Below are 22,031 nucleotides of genomic sequence, written 5' to 3'. Positions count from 1 at the left end.
TGCTAAACAAATCAGCATTTTGGCAGCTTACAGAACTGCCAGCAAATTAAACAAATGGGGAGCTGAACAAATTGCAAGGCAAACTCTGAACAAGACTCGGCTGCCTCACCCAGTCTGGCCTGACATGACAAAAATGAGCAATATGCAAATGATGTTTAATTTGAATTAGAGAGAACCAGTGCAGGTGAGCCAACACCTGATCCCACCTGCAGGGATAAAATTAGGATCTTCCCTTCACCCCTCAGCACCAAACTGGTGGCAGCCAGTGATAGGACTGGTTATAGGCTCAGCAGGGCAAGGTCACTTCCACACATAATCCTGCTTTTAATGACACCTTCTTCCCTAAAGGGTGGAGATGCAGTGGGGAAGTCTGCCTGTGGGAAAATGAGATTCCCACTGTACTTCAGTACTGCAGCCAGAGATACTAAGGATCTGGTTGAAGAAGACAGTTTTGATAACTAATGCAATTTCCTTTATTTTCTTTCATTTCTTTTTTCCTCCCTTCTCTCCACACTGAAGAACCTCACACCAAGGTTCAGGCTGAAGGGAGCTCAGAGGGTACCTGGTGCCACCTCCCTGCTCCAGCAGGGCCATCCCAGAGCACAGGGCACAGCATTGTGTGCACACAGCTCTGCCACAGCCCCAGGCAGGAGAGCCCACAGCCTCTCTGGCCAATGTGTTCAGGGCTGGGCACTGCCCAGGGAAGAAGTTGTGCCTCCTGGCCAGGGGGAATTGCTGCCATCAGGCCCTGCCCGTGGCTCTGGTGCCATTGCTGGGCCCCCGGAGCAGAGGCTGGGCCCTGCTGGGAGCCCTCCCTGCAGCCAGGGCCAGCCAGGCCTGAGGGCCCCTCTCAGCTGGGGCTCCTCTCCAGGCTGAGCAGCCCCAGCTCCCTCAGCCTTTCCTGGGCACCGAGATGCTCCAGGCCCTTCCTCAGCTGCGCAGCCTCCGCTGGCCCCGCTCCAGGAGCTCCCTGGCCCTGCTGTGCTGAGGAGCCAGAGCTGGACACAGCACTCCAGAGCTGCCTCCAGGGCTGCCCACAGGGGCAGGATCCCTCCCTGCCCTGCTGGGAATGCTCCTCCTGCTGCCCCCAGGATGCCATTGGCCTCCTTGGCCCCAGGACACTCTGCTGCCTCAGGGACAGCATTTTAAATATTTGGTTTTTTCTTTTTTTTTTAGATTTCAGTTCCATTTATGAAGCCATAATTTGTTTCCCATCAGCTGGACCATCAGATGGGAAGAATATGACTTTCACCATGTCAGAAATAGGCTGTGGTTTAATGTTTTCCTCCCCTAAATATACAGCTCCTAAGCCTTTCGTAAAGAGCCTGCATTGTACAAGTAACTCAGATTAGTGTCACCTGTGCAACACTGAAATTATCCTGGCACTGAAAGGAACTGAGCAGACCATCTCAGAAAGCAGGCAATTTATCACTTGCAAATGTGGTTTTAATGAACTGGATATCATCATTTCCAGCAGTCTTTCTGGATGATACGATTCTGAAAGAGGGGAGCAGATGTTGGTGGAGATTACTGCACAGTGGAATCTGTTTGGCACCAGGTCCATGGTTTTTGCTGGATGTTTTTTCCTCTTGCAGAAGGATGGAGATGTTTATTGCTCAGTGGGCAGAAGCAGGAACTCTTTAATAAAACTAAATTAACAGTGGGGTTTTGTGTTGAGCCTCTCAGGTGAGGCAACCCTGGTGGAGTTCCCCTCGGCCAGACCAGGTTTGGGAGGAGGACAGGCTTAGGGATGCTTTCAATTAACACAGGAAATTAATTAAGTGTTGAGGCTGCTGAGCCAGGACTCTGTATGACCATTTATGAGTTTAGAGACACCAGGACTGAATCATCAAGTATTTGCATGGCAGTAGGAATAATTAAAATAGATAAAGCAAGGTGCAGAGCTGCTGTTAATGAGCTCTTTGTGACCTCTTCATTACCTCTTCGTCACACCTGTGGGTATTTAATGGGACCAAAAGCTGCAGAAGGATGGTATGATATGGATCCTTATTACTTGTCTGGGGAAGGGGCTGGAGCCCCAGGAGCAGCTGAGGGAGCTGGGAAAGGGGCTCAGCCTGGAGCAAAGGAGGCTCAGGGGAACCTTCTGGCTCTGCACAACTCCCTGACAGGAGGGGACAGCCAGGGCGGGTCGGGCTCTGCTGCCAGGGAACAGGGACAGGACAAGGGGAAACGGCCTCAAGCTGTGCCAGGGGAGGCTCAGGTTGGACACCAGGAGGAATTTCTCCATGGCAAGGGAGCTCAGGCCTTGGCAGGGGCTGCCCAGGGAGGTTTGGAGTCCCCATGCCTGGAGGTGTCCAGGGAAGGGCTGGACGTGGCACTCAGTGCTCTGGGCTGGGGACAGGGTGGGGATGAGGCACAGCTTGGACTCCATGGGCTGGGAGGGATTTTCCAATCTCAGTGACTCTGGGATTATCCAATTTCAGTATTCTATGATGTCTAGGGGATTTATTTTTATTTTATTATCCCTACACTCTTTTTATGTGATCTGTCTGAGCTGTAAATGCATGAATAAGAGGAGATGTTACAAAATATTCTCTTCCCTTTTCCTTCCCTCTTTTAGGTAATACAGCCAAGGTCTTTATTGAAGTGAAGGATGAAAATGATCATGCACCTGTTTTTACCAAAAAAATGTACATTGGAGGGGTGTCTGAAGATGCCAGAATGTTTTCTTCTGTGCTTAAAGTGAAGGTAAGGCTGAAGATTTTGTAATAGCTTTCACTTACAGAGGGAAAATCTGTACTCACTGGTTTGATTTTTACAAGAAATATTGAAATTTGCATCTTCTGAAGCTGCTTGATGTTGACACAAGGATGATTTTGAGTTACAACCCAGGTTTTGTTTGTACTCAATTTTAGGTGCTTGTGTCTCATGCCAGTTTGTAGCTCTCATTTAAGATCTGTTCATATTTAAACATCTGATTTATGTTTAATGTCAATTTTCACTTGAAGTTTTATCTATTTTGGCGGCACCTTGTTTAAGTTTTAAAGGGGAAATCCAGCAATTTCAGGTCTGCACTGGGAGGAAAGTGGGTGTAAAATTGACCGTAGGGTTTTGTTGTTGTTTTTTTAAAGAGAGGAAATTAATGGAAATATAAAATACAGACTACAATTAGCATCAGATATTAATAGCAAGAGTAACAGCTCTTTGTTTTCAATTAAACAAATAAATTATATATTTAGAGCACCAGGAATGATAAAACAATCAGAGCTTAATAAAGTTGTGTCTACCTATTTTTTTGGGCTTTTTTTGTTGGTTTCATGAGAGTCCTTCCCAAAATAAGCCCAGAAATGGCAGAGAAGCGGGGAATTGAGAAGCTCCTACTTCATCAAAATTAGGAATCCAAAAATGGTGGTGAATCCAAGAATCGTGTCAATTCTATGAACTTTAGAACTACTGAAGAACCACAGAAGTTTTGAAAAAGGCTTTTAAGACCATCAAGTCCAACCATCCCCCAGCACCACCATGGTCACCACCAATGATGTCCCCAAGCTCCACTGCCATACATTTTGGGACACTACTAGAGATGGTGACTCCACCACTGACCTGGTCCATGCTTAACCACCTTTTCTGTGAAGAAATTCTTTCAATTATTCAATCCAAACTTCCCATGGAAAAACTTGACACCGTTTCCTCTTCTCCTGTCCCTTGCTTGATCCCCACCTGGCTCCATCCTCCTTCCAGGGAATTGTAGAGAGCAGATAATAGGACAAAGGCACTGGAGTAGATAAAGAATTCTGGAAGGCAGTTTAGGGAAAGGAGCAACTTGTTGAAAGCAACATGAAGCACAAATGTCAAATCACGTTTGGAGTCATCCCATGAAATACGAACAGGCTGTGAAATCCTTCCTGGTTTTCCAAGAGGATTTCTTAGGCACAGGTATTTGTGTGTCTGTCAGGGGGATAAGAAATGGGTGGAGAAAAACTAAGGGAAATTTGGGGGTGATGAGAGGAATCTGCTTTTGCCCTTTAGGAACATTTGACTCAAAACAGATGATCAGTCCATGAAGGAGTACCAAAGAAATGTCAATTTTACGTCTTTAAGATTTTCTGTTCCAATCCTCCCTGTTTTTTCTGGCACAAAATGTAACAAGGCCTAAGCCAGGAGTTGGTATTAGTGGATGGCATTAAACATAATTTTGTGTTTAGTGAAAGCAAAATTAAAAATAATTAAGAAGTGTTCTTGTTGCAGAGGATCAGGCTGAAATTTATTGTTGTAGCACTGAGCATTTACAGCAGTCGGTGCTCATTACCTTTTTTACTGGCCTTTAGAAAGCAAAAGTAATTGCTCTGTTAGTTAAACACAATCCCCATTCCAGCCTGGTTTAAGAATAATTAATCGAATGAATGTCTGTTCTTGAGGAGCAGAATGAAATGAGCAGCTTTCCAGGTTGAAACTTAGGAGAACATTAATAAAGTACACTCAGAGCTTGCACTGTAGAAATTATTCAGGTTTGGATTCCAGGGGGAAATTCTTAGGAGCAGTTTTTAATGTGTATGCTTTCATCTTCTGCATTCATTAACAGTTGCTCACTTTCTTTCACATCATCTGAGTGATTCTGAGATGTGATTTTCTCAGTATCTTCTCATTATTGTTGGCACTGACAACAGCTTTGATGAGCCTCAAACATTGGATATTGGAATCAGAGAATCCCAGCATGGTTTGGGTGGGAGGGGACATTAGAATTCACCCAGTGCCACCCCTGCCATGGACAGCGACACCTATGTCCACCATGTCCGCTATCCCAGGCTGCTCCAAGCCCCTCCAGCCTGGCCTTGGACTCTTCCAGGGATCCAGGGGCAGCCACAGCTGCTCTGGGCACCCTGTGCCAGGGCCTGCCCACCCTCCCAGGGAACAATTCCTTCCCAATATCCCATCTATCCCTGCCCTCTGCCAGTGGGAAGCCCTTCCCTGTGTCCTGGCACTCCATCTCTTTCCCAAAGTCTCTCTCCAGCTCTCCTGGAGCTCCTTTAGGGGCTGGAAGATGCTCCAAAGTCTTCCCAGGGCTTCTCTTGTCCAGGCTGGCCAATCCCAACTCTCCCCGCAAATCGAATGACGCAATGCAAAACTAGAACTTTCAAAAGCAACCCAAAAATCTCACAATTAGTTCTTCTTTAACAGGGCATAGTAACTTATGGGATAATTAAGGACTGTAGTCTTTAATTAAAATAGAGTAGTTGATGTAAATCCGTTTTTGGGTCAATTAATCACAAATGCACCACTGAACATTCGGATGCTTGCCTTCAGTTGCTTCCATCATGCCTTGAACAAAATTTTACTAATTTAAAATTTACAGTTTTACAAATAATAAAAATAATCAAACTCAAAAATTGAATTAAAATAAAAAATAGGGAGAGAAGGAAACTAATCCCAAGTCCATAACCTTCCACACAAATTGAATTTAGAAACAAATATCCAAATGTCGGATAAAAATTTCTCTCATCATCCAAAGAGTTGATATGTACCAAGACAATCCCATGGAGTTTCTCCCAACTCTCTAAGGTCATTGGGTTTGCTGCCAGCAGCATCCTCTTAAATACATTAATTTGAGAATAAAAGCCTTTTAGAGGAGAATAATGAGCTGCCTTGCTCTAGATTCATAGTAAGATTTCTCTAACTAGATAAAAAGCAACATTATGCTCAGCAGAATGCCACAAATCATTCTCCAAAAGTCATTTTTAATCAGAATTAATTTGGGAAGTGATAAACCACATTAATTATTCTCTATGAATCTGATTGGATTAAGAGCAGTGGCCTCTGAAAGCTGGGAGGTACTGATGCTCCAAGAAAAAAATAAAAGAGATATATATGAATAAAATGCCAATTTTTAGCCAATTATTTGCTCCTTGCTTGCTTGCTTGAAGACCCCTTCTCTGCAATTCCCTTTTTTCCCCAGAATTTCCAATGTATTTGAGAGCCCATTTCCTTAATTGAAGACCTTTTTGTACTTCTCATTAGGAATATACTAATTAAAACTAGATGTAACATGCATAGCCTCTAGTTTATGAATTCTATGCCTTGAGGTTTGCTTTGTGTTTCCTTGTGTTAGAATTATTTTGCTTTTCACTGGTGTTTTCATGGAACTGCTGTTGTTTCTTCTCAGAATTCCAACCAGGCTTCCTTCAGCCTCAAACACAATATTTTCAATCTGCTCTGGGAAACAAACGCACAAACACAGAATCTTTAGGGAAATTGCCAGCAGGAATTGGCTTTTCCCTATAATGGGATGTTAAAAGCTCTTGCTTTTTAAATATTAGTAGTATTAACTTCTGTTTTTCTTCCTTTATTTATTAAATTATTGAATTATTACACATTTAAATGAGGAAATATCAGAGGTCATAATTTTAGTGAAGAAAGAGAATTGTCTGAATTCCTGCTCAGTTTATAAAGGTGTTTTTGTCCTGAAAATGTTTGCAGGAAAGGAATCTTGCCTAAATAATACCAGTGAATCCAAGGCTCTGGAATCAGCTGTATTTGATGGAAATGCTTTGATTCTTACAAATTTTTTCATTCCAGCCCTTTGCCCCTTTCCGATCAGCTTTTTAATGGAACTTTATCCTTTATTCCCTTTGAATATATTTTATTGAACACTGAATATCTCAACAAAAGAGAGCAAAATAAGCCAAAGCCATTTTAGGCTACAGGTCCTGACCCTGAGGACACACAGGGCAGCAGGAATTGCTCTTTTCTTCACCTCAAAAGCATCTTGGAGATCCCATAATGCAGTAAAACAATGGATAAAAGAAACAGTTACAACTCCTGGCTATGGATGGGGAGAGAATACCAGAATTGTTTTTTTTCCCCAGATCTGTTATCCATGTTAAATAACCATTTTTTTTTCTATCTGTGCCTATAAGCTGTAGATTTCTTTTGATATTTCCTTTTCCTTGGGATGACAAGGGAATCCTTAGAGTAGCAAGTTCTGGAATTCCAGAGATTCCACCTTGGGCACCCAGGACAGCTTTCAGGGCAACATTTGGCTCATCCCTCCTTTGGCTTTTGCACGACTCGTGCGCAAAACTGAACTGCTTTGCCAGTCACAACCTTTTCTTCCTTAAAAATGTGATTTATGGACCCCAGTGTGGGGAGAAAAGATGCTTGGTAGGAGTAAAAATCTCCTCTGAAAGCTCATTGCAGTGACAACAGCAAAGCCTCCAGCTGCTGGAACATCTGGCCCCCCAAAAAAGCTGTGTGTCCTGCTAAGATAAATATTACAGGTACGCCAAGAATTTTTCCTTCAAAAATCACATTCCTGCTTTTTATGTTGGCTTCTTGAACTTTTTACTGTAAGATCTCTTACTTTCCTATTATTTTCCTCTGGCAGCAATCAGAAAATTCCTTACCCTTTGGGATTTTTTTCCGATGTAACTGAAGATTATTTTGATTACTTTGTTGTTTGGGGGCATTTTGAAGACTGTTGGTCCTGCACGTGTCTTCCTTGAGTGAAGGCTCCTACAGGGGCTGGGAGTGGGGAGTGTGCCTGGATCATTCCTATGCCACAGAGGAAAACCATGTATGTGCCCTTACTTCATCTCACACACACAAAGTTATTCTATCAAGTAACTGATAACAGCCAAAGAAAAATGACAATAAAATCCATTTTTCCAATTATTTGTTTCAAAACCTGGCTTTGGGAACCCCTCTTATTCAACACCTTTTCCCAAGAGACAGCCTGTCAAAAGAAATCCCATTTTCCTTCAGCACCTGGGAGGTTTTGGCCACCATTGGAGGACAAAGTGAGCAATTCCCACTCAGCTTATTTCTTCCTACCTGTGTTTCTCAGAAAATTCCTGGCACTGGGGATATTGGGAGTGGGCTGGACAGTGATCAATACCAGTGATGTAGTGATATATTAATTTAAGGCAATATGAATATGAAAATTAATGAATATATTGAAATAACTATTCATATAACATAAATATATCAATATAATATATATTTTATGTTATTTATTGTATATTTTATGTTAAATATAAATATAATATGAATATAATTTTTTAAAAAATCAAGGCTACAAACTCCTGAGGCAGCCAGTGTCAAACCAAGGTGAGGAGAAGGAGATCCAAAGGGCTCGAGCCAGATGAGGGTGTAAAAGAGAATGCAAGTAAAGAAATACAGGAAATAAAGGAAAATTGCAACAGCTACCCCACATTTCCAGGCCTGTGTGTCTGTAGAACATCCAGTGAAACCTCCCTAAAACAGGCCAGTGGCAGCTGTGCCGTCAGAACTGAAAATCTGCAACAATCTGGAAATTTCTATCGGCAAAAGCGGCCTAGTTCTAAAAGCTGCTTTATATGCCAGCCACTAATTGGGAACATTGAAGCTGCCATCTGCTAGGAAGAGGGAAAAAAACCCTCAGCAGCTCAATCCCAATCCTACCATTTTCCATGCCCTGTTAACAGCCTCGGGCTTGTGGTTAAGGGTGACCCTGTGAGGGAGGTGGAAAATATTCCAAATTAACAATTGCATTTCACTCTGAACAGCAAATCTGGATTTAGCTCAGGCTGATGATGCTAAAAACTGGGATCATCAATGATTATGCAGCAGCTTCAGGAGTTACAGTCACTGATGATTTTTGTGCTCATCCCAAACATGCCACTGGTGATTTTTGGTGGCAGGGTCAGAGTGCTGCTGTCACATCGAGTGGGGTTTACCAGCCTCCCTGGGTGTCCTGCCATCAAGCTGTGCTTGTGCAGTCACATGGAGCCAGAGGTAAATTAATTATGCTTTAAAGGTATCATTTGTTGGACCTTCTTACAAAGGAGAGAAAAAGAAAGGGTAGATCACAGAGAGAAAGGAATGGTTTGGGTTGGAAGGGACCTTAAAGCCCACCCAGTGCCAGGTGGGCAGGGACACCTTCCACCATCCCAGGCTGCTCCAAGCCCCAAAGTCCAACCTGGCCTTGGACATTTCCAGGGATCCAGGGGCAGCCACAGCTGCTCTGGGAAATCTGTGCCAGGGCCTCACCTCCCTCTGAGTAAAAATATCCTCAGTGCTTTTGTGCTGGGATTAGGGAGCACCCCAGGATTTCTGCCTCATCCTCCTCCGTGGGAGGGGCTGGGAAAGGGCTGGAGTCAGCTGTGACCCAAATCCCTTTGTGTGGGCACACCTACACTCAATCACAGGAGGCTGGAATTTGGCCTGGTAATTCCTGAGATCATCCATATTTATCAGCCCTCAATCACAGCAGGATATAGGAGACATCTGTATTTCTTGCACAGAACAAAAGGCAGATATGCTGCTGGAATATTAAGATTAAGTGCAGTTCTTTCTCTTCTTTGACAGTCATAATGCAACTCTTGAGATGTCATAGATCTCTTCCTAATGAAGTGTCAAAAATATTTACCTTCAGGAAAAATTACAGGAGTAGCAAACATCCTTCCTCTGTATTAGAGAAGTTTGGGATGTTCCTGGGAGCAGCTCACAAGCTCTCTCTGCTGGTCCTGCCAAGCCAAGTGTCCTTAGGTTTGATCCAAAGAGCAGAGAAAGGGGGCAATGCAAACAAGTTCAAATACCTGAAGCTGGAATCTGATCATTTTTCCAGGATGTTTGGCACCTGTTTGCTCATCTCTGGGTGCATGTGGAAAGAGCCTGAACTGTCATGATGCTGAGGCTGCTGATGGCTCTGGGGTGGCACTGAGCTCTCAGAACTGGTGACAATTAACTCAGAGCCTATCCACCAGCTCGAGGCACCTGAACTCTGCAGGATTTTACAAGCTGTGAGCTTCAAATGTCAAAAGGCCTCTTTCACTGGAGTTTAATGCCTTAAACTCAGCTGCAAGACTTAAACATCTTATTAGCGCTGAGCTCCAGTGCCCTGGGCTTTGTGCAGAAGGCCTGACTTCATTTAATGCCTGTGCCTGCAGCATCAATACCTTAATTTGGATCCAAATTTTGTTTGTTTTTAGTCACACACGTCTCCAGGCATGAAATGCTGAAGGTGAAATTGATTTCTGGTGTCATTGAAAGCAGTGACTATTAAAAGCCGTAGCTTTTATTGAGAGAGAATTTGCCAATATTAAAAATATGATGGGCTTCTGACCCAGCTGAACCAACCTCATAAATCCATTTTAACAAAGAAATTGGCTTTTTATTGGAAGGGCCTCATGCTCCTCTCCAGGGCACCTCTAGGGAGCCTTTGGACTTCACTGGGCACTCAGTGGAAAACTTGGCTCAATCACGGATGACGCCAAAGGAGCTGGATCAGACATTGCTCCTGTGGCTGCTGCTGGGTCCCTCAAGTGCCATGTGGGGTTACAGGAATTTTGTTTTTCTTTCCCCCCCAGCTCCATTATCAACATGCAAAGCTGAGTGTGGATAAACTAGAGGGTTCGGCCAGGCAGGACTTTTCTGGATTGGTCATGGCTTTATCCTGAGCTGTGTTGTATGAGCTGAATTTATCCTGGAATCTCAGGATGGTTTGGGTTGGAAGGAAACTTAAATCCCATCCATTCCCACCCCTGCCATGGGCAGGGACACCTTCCACTGTCCCAGGCTGCTCCAAGCTCCTCCAGCCTCACCTTGGACACTTCCAGGGATCTAGGAGCAGCCCCAGCTGCTCTGGGCACCCTGTGCCAGGGCATCCCCACCCTCCCAGGGAACAATTCCTTCCCAATATCCCACCTATCCCTGCCCTCTGGCACTGGGAAGCCATTCCCCCTTGTCCTGGCACTCCAGGCACAGCCGAGGTGCTGCTTTAATTTTTGTCTTTGTTTCTCACCATTCAAACATCAAGCTGGTCTTTCTCTGCAGCTGCTTCCTTGAGTTCAGGTTGGATATTAGGAAATATTTCTTCATGAAAGAGTGGCAGGCCATTGGAAAGGGGGCTGCCCAGGGAATGGTGGAGCCAGCAGCCCTGGAAGGGCTCAAGGAAGGAGTGGATGTGGCACTGCACAATGTCATTTAAATGGACAAGGTGATGATCAAAGGTTGGATTGGGTGATCTTGGAGGTATTTTCGAGCCTTAAAAATTCCATGATTCTATGACGTAGCATGTTTCCACATTCATTTCTTCCTTCAGCAATTTATTTATGTGGAAAGCCAACAACTTTGCTAACTCTCCACCTGTCAAGCTCCCATCTGCTGGCTCTGCGATGTCATGGGGTTGTATTTTCCTGAGCCAGCTGGAATGCTCTGGAAAAGCCCACTGATATCTTTATTTTTCTGACAAAATAAAGTAAATTTCAGAAAGCTTTTTAACCTTCCCATCTTTCCTAAAATAGCTAATAAAGGGGTTTGAGCTCACCCAGCAGGCAGCAATCTCGGTTTTAAAAGACTTTAAAAAAAAACTGCGGAGCTGGAGAACAAAAACAACTTCACACATTTGATATTTATGCTTTTGGTAGTCGAGCCAGATGAAGCCTTGTGAATTTAGAAGAAAGCAAAATATTGAGAGAGAGTGGGAATTTAGCCAGTGTCCATGACGAGTAACAGCCAGTGTCATTCCAGGAGCTCATCTTTGGTACAGCTCTGAATGAAACCTGTTTGCTCTTTCCAGCTAAACCAGCCTGGATATTATCCTTTAAGTGCTGGATGGTTCTGTCTGGGAACCTGGGCTGATAGGAGTTGGAGTAGCATGCAGCATACACAATTTTGAGTACCTGGATCTCTCATCTGGGCTGGTATTCCCTGAAAAACTATCTGAAAATGAAAAAAAAAAAACCAGAAGGGACAATTTCTACTATATAGAACTTGTTCAGTGCTGGTGAGGAAACAATTAATGATGATTAATGGCCCCCTGTTGAAGACTTAATGACCTTGCACAGATAATTCTCTTTTAGCAGCTGTGGTTTCTCATAAACAGCTCTGTGCTCTGCTCTCTGTGACCAGGGACAGGACTTCAGGGAACAGCTGGAGCTGGGTCAGTCTGGAGATCAGGGAAAGGTTCTTCCCCCAGAGGGTGCTGGCACTGCCCAGGCTCCCCAGGGAATGGGCACAGCCTGAGGCTGCCAGAGCTCCAGGAGCGTTTGGACAGCGCTGCCAGGGATGCACAGGCTGGGATTGTTGGGGGCTCTGGGCAGGAACAAGAGCTGGATCAGTGATCCCTATGAGTCCCTTCAAGCTCAGGATATTCCATGATTCCACAAACTCTTCATGCTGACACAAACCCTTATTGTGTTTCATTCTTAAGTTGTGGCACAGTATGGATTTTCCATGGATTTTACATGCACCTTTTCAAAGTTAAGGCTGGTTTTTATTCCAGCATTAGCTTAAGCACCAGGCCTCAGAAGCGGTGCCAATATTTCCATAAAATCCTGCTGATAAATTCTGAAGTGTCTCAAGTGCTGAGGCCTTGCCCAAGACTAATGAGCGCTCAGGCATTAATTAGTTCCCACCTTGCTGATTCCTGGAAGGAGCATGGGAAAGCTTTGTTTGGGTCCTTCGAAACACTTCCCTGTGGATACAGGTTGAACAGGAGCATAAGGAATGGGGCTGGAGAGGCCAGGATGGGGCTACCCAGGGTAGTCAGGAGCAGGGAAGGTGGAATAACAATTCCTGGGGCTGCCTGGTTTGATGCCACTGCATCCTGATCCAATTCAGCAATGGTGCCAGGGCAGCTCTGTGTCCTGAACTGGGGTGCCCAGCAGGTCCCTGTGCACCACTGCAAGAACTCCACTCAATCCTTCCTTATTTTAATAAGAAGTTACTGGATTGCCCCAAAAATACCTGTGCTCCATCAGAATATTTCTAAGATGAAGGACGTTCTTGGGTATATCTGTGCACAAGTTGCTGAGATAGTTTTTTCTTTGATATTTCCTTTTCAATGAAAATTTGGCAGCAGAAGTTTCTCAGAATTAAGCAGTTCTTGGGTATTGTTGCAGACTTGAAAGTCAACTTATATTTTTTCTACTTTTTAATTTCTTTTTTTTTCTTTTTTCTGGAGTAGTTTAATGCCAACAGAGGAGGAAGAAATTGCTGGAAAAGCAAAACTGAGTGCAGCAAAGTTAAATGAAGCATTTAAAGTAGCAGCCGTGTCTGTGCTCTGGGATCTAATGTTTTAAATGTCAGAGCGGCAGAAATTTTCTGGGCCAAGATGTAACTTTAAATAAAGGACAAGGTTAATGACTCCTTCCATGCATATTTACCTTGTTTGCCTCTGCTTGTTTGGTTTTCCCCATTAGGCTGATGATAAGGACACTGGGAATTACAGTGCCATGCAATACAGGCTCATCATTCCCCCCATCAAGGATGGCAAGGAAGGCTTTGTGATCGAGGCTTACACGGGGCTGATCAAAACTGCCATGCTCTTCAAAAACATGAGGAGATCCTATTTCAAGTTCCAGGTCATTGCCACTGACGATTACGGCAAAGGACTGAGCAGCAAAGCAGAAGTGCTCGTAAGTATCAGCCAGGGCTTATTGTTATGGAATAATTCCTGAGGAAATTCAAAATGGCAGAAAGTTTAATTCCAGGCAGACCTAGAGAAAAGCCATAAAGTGCGTGTCCTTAATTTTTTGAAGGCACTGGAATAAAGCTTTTCTTTTCTTAAACCAAAAGATTTTGTGACCTGCTGGAGAGAGACCAGGATGATCAGAGGGATGGAGCAGCTCTGCTGGGAGGAAAGGCTGGGACAGCTGGCATTGTTCAGCCTGGAGAGGAGAAGCTTTGGGGTGACCTCACTGTGGCCTTCCAGGGCCTGGAGGAGTCGACAAGAAATACAGAGAGACAATTTCCAAGGGATGGAGGGACAGCATAAGGGGGAATGGCTTCCCAGTGCCAGAGGGGAGGGTTAGGTGGGATACTGGGAAAGAATTGTTCCTTGGGAAGGTGGGCAGGCCCTGGCACAGCTTGCCCAGAGAAGCTGTGGCTTCCCCTGGATCCCTGGAAGTGTCCAAGGCCAGGTTGGACTTTGGGGCTTGGAGCAGCCTGGGATAGTGGAAGGTGTCCCTGGCCATGGCAGGGGTGACACTGGATGAGCTTTAAGTTGTCTTAGTTGGTTATGTTAAGGAATAATTTTGGGCTGAGAATTAAGTTTTCAGTCCCTGAGAAAGCAGCATTTCAGAACTGGCACCATCTTTAGGCCTCAGGCTCATGGGTTTGTGCTACTCTAAGAACATTGACTTAGTCCAGCCACTGAAACCATCCAAGCTAAATTTCCTTAAAGCCTATAAACTTGATGGATTGGCTCAATATTGGCATAATGTGAAAGGGATGGAGTGCATTATCCACTTCATGGGAACACTGTCAAAGGATACAGATGAGAGACAGAATCCTATGTGTGGTGAGTTCTGCAGGAATTCACCAAATAAACATAAACAATGGTGCCCTCAAACTTGACCTCTGAAAATGATGGGGCACTCTCAGGTAATTTAGGCACTAATGGGATAATAAAATATAGCCAGAAGGAATCGACATTAACATTAGATAGTGAAGGATGTCTCATTAATTTATAGAGGTTTCTTTATGTCTGGCTGAGTGATGAGCAGATGAGCACCCAGTTGCTTTGAGCAAGGCCTGGAAGCTTGGAGGAGCTGGAGATAGAATCCAGACCAACCCTATCCTGCCAGAACACTGGCACTTGGACCTGTTGGAATGAGTACAGAGGAGGCACCAGGATGATCAGAGGGATGAAGCAGCTCTGCTGGGAGAATTGGGATTGTTCAGCCTGGAGAGGAAAAGCTTCGGGGTGTCCTCGTTGTGGCATTGTAGTGCCTGAAGGAGTCGACGAGAAATAGAGGGAGACAATTTCCGAGGGATGGAGTGCCAGGACAAGGGGGAATGGCTTCCCAGTGCCAGAGGGCAGGGATGGATGGGATATTGGGAAGGAATATCCCACCATCCCTGGGAGGGTGGGCAGGCCCTGGCACAGGGTGCCCAGAGAAGCTGTGGCTGCCCCTGGATCCCTGGCAGTGACCAAGGCCAGGTTGGACACTGGGGCTTGGAGCAGCCTGGGATAGTGGAAGGTCCCTGGCTATGCCAGGGGGTGGCACTGGGTGGGCTTAAAGGTTCCTTCCCTCAGGGACATTCTGGGATTCTCTGTTGTTATGCACCAAGTGTGAATCTATAGACTAAGATCCTTTCCCATAATTTTAACAGGATTTTCCTGCACTGGGGTCAGGGCCTCAGGTTCTTGGGTGTTAGTTCTTTCCAAATCAGACCAAAAAGTGTACAGAGAACAGAGAAATTAATTTAATTACTCCCATGCAAAAGAACAAGATGTGGGGGAAGAAGATAGGACTGCACTGGGAGAAGGCCTCGGGAGAAGAGGCAAGTCACCACTAGTGGGACAGTGCTGGGAAGAAGCTAAGCAGAGCAAGGTGTTCTCTAGAACTGGGACCAGGATACTTCCCCAGAGCCTGGCACAGCTCTGGGAGCAGCAGGACCTGCCAAATCACATAGTCAGAGGTCTTCATGCTGGTGGAGACAATCCATGGGAAGGACACCAGGATGGCTCAAGTCAGACACCTGTGCGTTGACAGTTTGCTTCCATGTGATGGAGTTTTCCTTCTCAGCATCTGTGAGATTAAAGAGATACAAGAATTACATTTTAAAATGAGTTTGCTGCAAGGAAGCACCAAAAGGTGCTGAGGAAGTGTAGGTAGTGGATATTCATTATCACTATTTGAAATCAAGGATATCATCTTTAATCAAAGGTTTATTGGGGTTTGAGGAGGTTTTAAGGTCCCTCCTCATTCAGGTCCCAGCTATTCCCAGGAGTCCATTGGTGCCATATCACTGTCAAGACTCTTTGTAGGCTCTGCCTTGCTGGATTTAAAACTTGGGAAGTGCCTAATGAGTGAAGCTTAGGATCAAAGGGATATCATTCATGGGCTAGAGGTTACCAACAATTTTCTGCTTTGCCTGCCTTTACAAATGGGGATAACAAGCAAGTTAATGTTACCATGGAAACCTCAAATGTCGCTTGATTTTTGTCCAACACCCTTGGTTTCCTATAGCTTGTCATGAATGTGTGTTTATCCCTGGTTTTGTACATGAACAAGTGATGATAATTGTGATTTCTTCCATATTAAAAGAATTACTCCCTTTGTTTTTGGTGTTGCCTTTACTCTGTTTTCAGTTCCTGGGTGCACTGTGGTTGCTTGAATTGGCTAATGTAATTAATTCTATTAAATTAATCATTGCTTTCCAGTTCCGTTGCATGATTTTAGTCTAAAATTTATTTGGAGCTCATTATAATTCTGTGTTTCTTACACAGAAGCCTGTACGTGCTGATCAGGGCATCTGATGACATTTCAAGAACATTTAAATATTTAAAGCTGAATTAAGCTTCAAAGCTGGTGAATCAGTGTTTGATGTGGAAGCACATTCAGGCTTTTCTGCTGCTGTGCTTCCAGGGCTCCTCTTTGGAAAATCAGGGCTTGTTTATTTCTTTTAGAATCAACTAACCCTTGATTTTTAAATTTATCATCTTAAACATTGGCCTAGTTTTCCAAATTTTCCTCCAGAATCCTCTACAGGATTAGAGTGATGTTGGGTTCATAGTAAAATCAATAATTGCCAGATATTTGCTCTGAGGTCACTCCATACCTCGGTGGAAAATTGAAATTTAATTTTATTCCAACGAGGCACACAAGTATTGAGTGGATTAGAAGCATTTTTTCCCTGCTTGTTTTTCCTTTTCTTTTTGGTTTGTTTTTTTTTTAAGAAAGAAGCTCAGTTGTAAAATGTGCTGTTTTATGATAGGAGAAGCTAAAACAATGGGAGATTAAAATAAAACCTCTCACTGACAGCTTCAATGTAAATGAACAATTTCCTTTCTGATTTTCTAACATAGCATTGATTTTGTGGAGATAATCCTGAAATTCCATTTCCCTTGGTGCACATTGCATGGCTCCAAGGGAGGATTTTCCTGGCATCCAAACCACCCAAATTCTCAGAAGTAATTTTGAATATAGCCCATGGGAGATCTGGGATTCTCTAAGTCGAGTCTAAACTAAGAGCAGCTTTTACTGTCCTCACCTTAAAAATCCATAATTCTGATGCGGACCTGGAATTACAATTCCAGTTAAATCTTTGATGTTTATGGGTTTGGCTGCAAGATTTCCCAGCTCTCCTATTTGGAATTAAAAGGAGAAATCTGGATATCAGGTCATAGCATGAAGGCAGGAAAGGAATTTTTCCACTGCTGTTGGATGGGGAGGGGGCTGTGTCTGGCAGTGCCCTTCAAATTTCCCTCTTTTCTTTCCAGGTCTCTGTGGTCAATCAGCTGGACATGCAAGTGATCGTCTCCAATGTCCCTCCCACCCTCGTGGAGCAAAACAAAGACCAACTCATTGGGTAATCGATTTATTTCCTCTCCAAACATCAGACAATTCCCTGGCTTTGGGATTGCCATCAATCAATCAGGGAGTGAGGGAGGATTTTTATTTGGTCAGTAAGAGCCCCCAGACATCACCTCAGCAGCAGCTTCCAGGGGTCAGGTTTGCACTTCTGGCTTCCTTTTGTAACCCACTGACAATTTCATCTACTTGCTGTCATGCAATTAGCCATTATGGGCTAGAAAATGCTGTAGGAAATAGTTTATAACCAATCTTTGTCCCTTTTTTTTGTCACTTCAATCAATGATGGGTGGCATGTATCAGATTCCCACAGGTCTGGTCCATCCTGCTTGCTGTTGTCCATGGAATTTGAAATACCTTGGGGTTGATGGTCCAACAGTCGTTGGAAAAGTTTCTGAGTCCCTCACGTCTTTACTTGGCTAGGAAAAATTCCTGATGGGTTTGCTCCCAGAGGTTTGGGACATATTCCCCTTTTCTCCCTCTGTTTTGGGCCAGGTATACGTTGGCTCTGAGAGATTCAAACGTCAGAACCACTAACAAAATAGTTCAGGCAATGGGCTGAACTCACAGGGACTGAACTTCCTGGAACAAGGAATAACTTCCTGAAAGGAAGGATTGCCTAGGAATATAATTAACTTCCTGAAAGAAGAAATTGCCTAGAAATAGAAGTAATTTCCTAAAAGGAGGCTTTTCTGAGGTGGAGTCAAGCTCTTTTCTCAGGTAACAAGTGACAGAAGGAGAGGAAACAGCCTCAGGCTGCACCAGGGGAGGTTTAGATTGGATTTTAGGGAGAACTTCTTCATGGAAAGGGTGGTTTCAGCATTGGAAGGGGCTGTCTGGGCAACTGTTGGGTCCCCATGCCTGCAAGTTTTCAAAACCACTCGGAATTAGTACATTCCAATTGGCAAACATCCAATGAGGAACTTGGGTTAGGGGTGAACAGGGTGGTGGTGGTTGATAGTTGGACTTGGTGACCTTGGAGGTCACTTCTAGGCAAAACCATTCTGCTATTCTGTATTTCACAGTGAACAAAGCTTTGGAATGAGTACAAAGTTTAAAAAAAACCCACAATACTATCAGGTTTTGAGTTCTCCAAATCAGCTTGGTAAGTCTTTGCCTTTGCAAACACCTTGGGCAGGTCAGTGTAGCTGGAGAATTTCTCTTCTAAGAATACGTTTTTAAGGACAGCCTTCGCCAGAATTACATCAACTTATTTTCAAATTGGCCCATTCATTCCTCAAAATATTTGCAGAGAACAAATATCTCAAAAAATAATTTTATAGCAGTGTACAAAGGTCTGTTTCACAGAGGAATCTGTTTATTTCAGCGCTGTCTTCAAATTTCTCATGTTTCCCTCCTCAATTTAAAAGATTATCATCTCCCTGTTTTATACAGGTTTAATAATTTGTGCAGCCCACAAAAACAAAATAAGAATTTGCAAATTTTTTGTGTGCAACCACAGGCAAATGGAAACCAAATTATTTGGAATCTCAGACCGAAGTAATTTTGCCACTTCAAATAATGCAGTAATTTATAATAATTTAATGTATAATTAATTAACAGATAAAAATACTATCATCAACCCAATCTAGTGACAGGTGTCCCTGTCAGTGGCAGGGGAGCTGGAACAAGATGATCCTTAGGATCCCATCCCAGTACCAACCATTCTGTGTTCTGTGAATTAAATTAGTCACTACACAGGCTACTCAGCCCTTTCTCCTCTCATTCTGGCAAATATTAATCCCTGAAAATATAACATTTAACATTTAATGGTTGGCGATGGGGCATGTTAAGGAAAGGGGTACATGGGTCATTTGTGGAATTACAGTGATTTTTCACAATAAAATAAATAGTGGTTTAAACAACTTTGGAGGAAAAGTTATACCAGGTTCTGTCATTTCCATGAGGAGTTATGAGGTATTAAGAATTATATAGTTCAGTTTTTCCACACTCAGCACAGGCAGAGACGGGTGGGAGTTAATGGTCCACATAATAGGAGCAAAGCAGGGAAGAAAAGATTGAAAGCGTCACTATTTGGCTTGGGAGTTTATTGAGGGATACATAGGACTTGTCTTCCCTGATGCTTCCAATAGGATCTTTTGCAGTCATTCAGTGTTTTCCTCCAACTGCTTTAATTTAATCAAGCTTTTCATATTCTCTGGGCTGCACATCAATGTCCCATTGGCCATGTCTCTTGCTCAATTTATGGCTGTGCAGAGAGACCCCTTCCTGTCTGCTGCAGGAAGAGTAGAGAAAATAGGCTGAGGCTTCATGGAAAATTCATTGTATGCTCCTCTCATTCAGAAGACTTGGTGGAGAAAGACACCAGCGTGTTCTTTAAATATGGAAGTTTCAGGGAGTGCTTGTTTGCTGGGCCAGGAACAGCATTTAATGAAATCATAGCATATCCTCCATTGGAAGCAACCCTGAGGCATCATCAAATCCCACTCCTGAAATTCAAGTGGAATAAAACAGCCAAAGTGGTTATCAGAGCATTTAATTCTTTGGTTTTCACGTGATGGCCAGTTAAAGCTCTGCCTAAAGTCAGATAAGTCCCACTGCCATGAGATACCTGAGCTTCTCCCATCCTGCAGGGAAGAGAACTGTCTTGGGAAGTAAATTCCTCTATACCCTCCTGTATAGGTGAGATATCACATCAGTTCCTCTGAACTGGAATAGTGGAGTGGCTTAAAATGAGAGTTTGAATCAAATATAGATAATCCCAGGATGGCTGAGACTGAAGGGAGCTCAGTGGGCAGCTGGTGCCACCTCCCTGCTCCAGCAGGGCCATCCCAGAGCACAGGGCACAGCATTGTGTGCACACAGCTCTGCCACAGCCCCAGGCAGGAGAGCCCACAGCCTCTTTGGCCAATGTGTTCAGGGCTGGGCACTGCCCAGGGAAGAAGTTGTGCCTCCTGGCCAGGGGGAATTGCTGCCATCAGGCCCTGCCCGTGGCTCTGGTGCCATTGCTGGGCCCCCGGAGCAGAGGCTGGGCCCTGCTGGGAGCCCTCCCTGCAGCCAGGGCCAGCCAGGCCTGAGGGCCCCTCTCAGCTGGGGCTCCTCTCCAGGCTGAGCAGCCCCAGCTCCCTCAGCCTTTCCTGGGCACCGAGATGCTCCAGGCCCTTCCTCAGCTGCGCAGCCTCCGCTGGCCCCGCTCCAGGAGCTCCCTGGCCCTGCTGTGCTGAGGAGCCAGAGCTGGACACAGCACTCCAGAGCTGCCTCCAGGGCTGCCCACAGGGGCAGGATCCCTCCCTGCCCTGCTGGGAATGCTCCTCCTGCTGCCCCTGGGATATCAGGATCCCCAAGTCTTCCTTGTGCAGCTCCCCAGGGTCCCTCCCCTCACTTCAGCCATGCTTTTCTCAGTCAGTTTTATGCTCTGAAAAGAAGGAGGCAGTTCCCCAGGTAAGGAAGATGTATGCTGAACCCTCTAATACAATGCAGAAGTGGTCAGGCAGGTTTTTCCCTGAAAACCCAAATGTAGAATCAAGTGTTGATTCTTGGAGTTATTGCTGAGGGACTTTTTTGGAGTATGAACGGTGAACCTTCCAACTTAATGGTTTGCATATCTAAAGCTGACTGCCATCATTCTTCAAAGGAGCTCTACTTAATGCACAGAAACTGTGCTGCACTTAAAAGAGATGTTATAAAATACCACAGCTGTAAATACTGCTGTAAATTATAGATCATAATATACAGTACATGTACATTGTGCATCACATAAGATTTTATGTCTAATCATAGTATATGAGACAATAAATTTTGTATCTGGTAGCTGGAACACACAGTTCTCTCTTCAGGGAAGTGTTTCAGATGTGGATGATTTCCCTGCGGTTGTGTTTTTTCTTCTCCTCTGTCCCTGAATTGGTAAAAAATGAGCACATCTCAGCTGCAGGGTATAAATCACTCAGTCTTGTTACTTTTCCCACAGAAGTCACATTCCGATGCGCACTTTATGATATTTGCTAGATAATTACTGAATTAAGTCTAATTTCAGCTGACTGGACTGTTTTACTGTTGGGGTGGTGGCAGTGATCTTGCCCTTGAGCCCTCTCCGTTGGTGGTACTTGGTTTCCTGCCTTTTATGAAATGTTCCTGAGTCACAGGTCCAGCTGGAGCTGCTTTGTCCTTTACCCCTTACCTCTCTGACAGGAACATTTTGGGGTCACTTTGCTCTCACCCCTCCACTCCACCTCCCCTCCCCTTTTTCTCTGTCACTTCTTCACACTGTAATGTTTCATTCCAAATTTTAAACTGCAAACTTAGAAATGGAGTAGATTAGATGATAACAGAATTTATTGAATTAGATTAAATAGATCCAATCTGATGAGATAAATAGATTAGGGGGACATTTGCCACCAACTGCCTGTCTCCTGTTTCATGTCCAGCCAGTCTGGCTTTGCTGGGAGAGTGTCCAAGGGCTTGGTGCAGTGTTCACAGAGCCTGTTCCACCCTCCCTCCTGAGCAATCAGGATGATTAATAACTGCAGGCCACTTTTATTAAGTTGGGTAATAGAGACCCAAGCTTCTACAACTCCAGCTTTTCAACTTGCTACTTGCCCTGGCAGCTAGGGAGCCCTGGTTCAGTGAGCTCCTGCTCTCCGTAACTCCCGGGGTTGTTGTGGTAATGGATCTCTCCAAAGCTCTCTAATGCAGTGGATAAAGCTGTAAACTCCTGCTTTCCCTGGGAATTGCTGACAATTGCAGGAAAAGCCCTTTTGTGCTGAGATCTGGAGATTGTCCTTGGGGTCAGAGGGGGCATGTCTCTGGGTATTA

The 22,031-nt window shown here is 44.4% G+C and overlaps 1 protein-coding gene across 3 annotated transcripts in view; it reads left to right on the top strand.

Annotated features, from left to right (window-relative positions):
* Positions 1–22,031, top strand: part of PCDH15 (protocadherin related 15) — a 665,923-nt gene that overhangs the window by 611,299 nt on the left and 32,593 nt on the right. For all 3 annotated transcript variants that reach the window (XM_088059571.1, XM_088059572.1, XM_088059570.1), the window contains 3 exons: positions 2,582–2,709; positions 13,140–13,355; positions 17,168–17,256. In XM_088059571.1, the coding sequence (XP_087915697.1) occupies positions 2,582–2,709; positions 13,140–13,355; positions 17,168–17,256 (433 nt within the window). The remainder of the gene's footprint in view (positions 1–2,581; positions 2,710–13,139; positions 13,356–17,167; positions 17,257–22,031) is intronic.

Source organism: Pseudopodoces humilis, chromosome 9 (genome assembly GCF_049639895.1).
Source record: "Pseudopodoces humilis isolate 2021_Gansu_Grassland_sample_001 chromosome 9, ASM4963989v1, whole genome shotgun sequence".
In the NCBI taxonomy this organism is placed as follows: domain Eukaryota; kingdom Metazoa; phylum Chordata; class Aves; order Passeriformes; family Paridae; genus Pseudopodoces; species Pseudopodoces humilis.
This window is presented reverse-complemented; position numbering and strand designations above follow the sequence as displayed.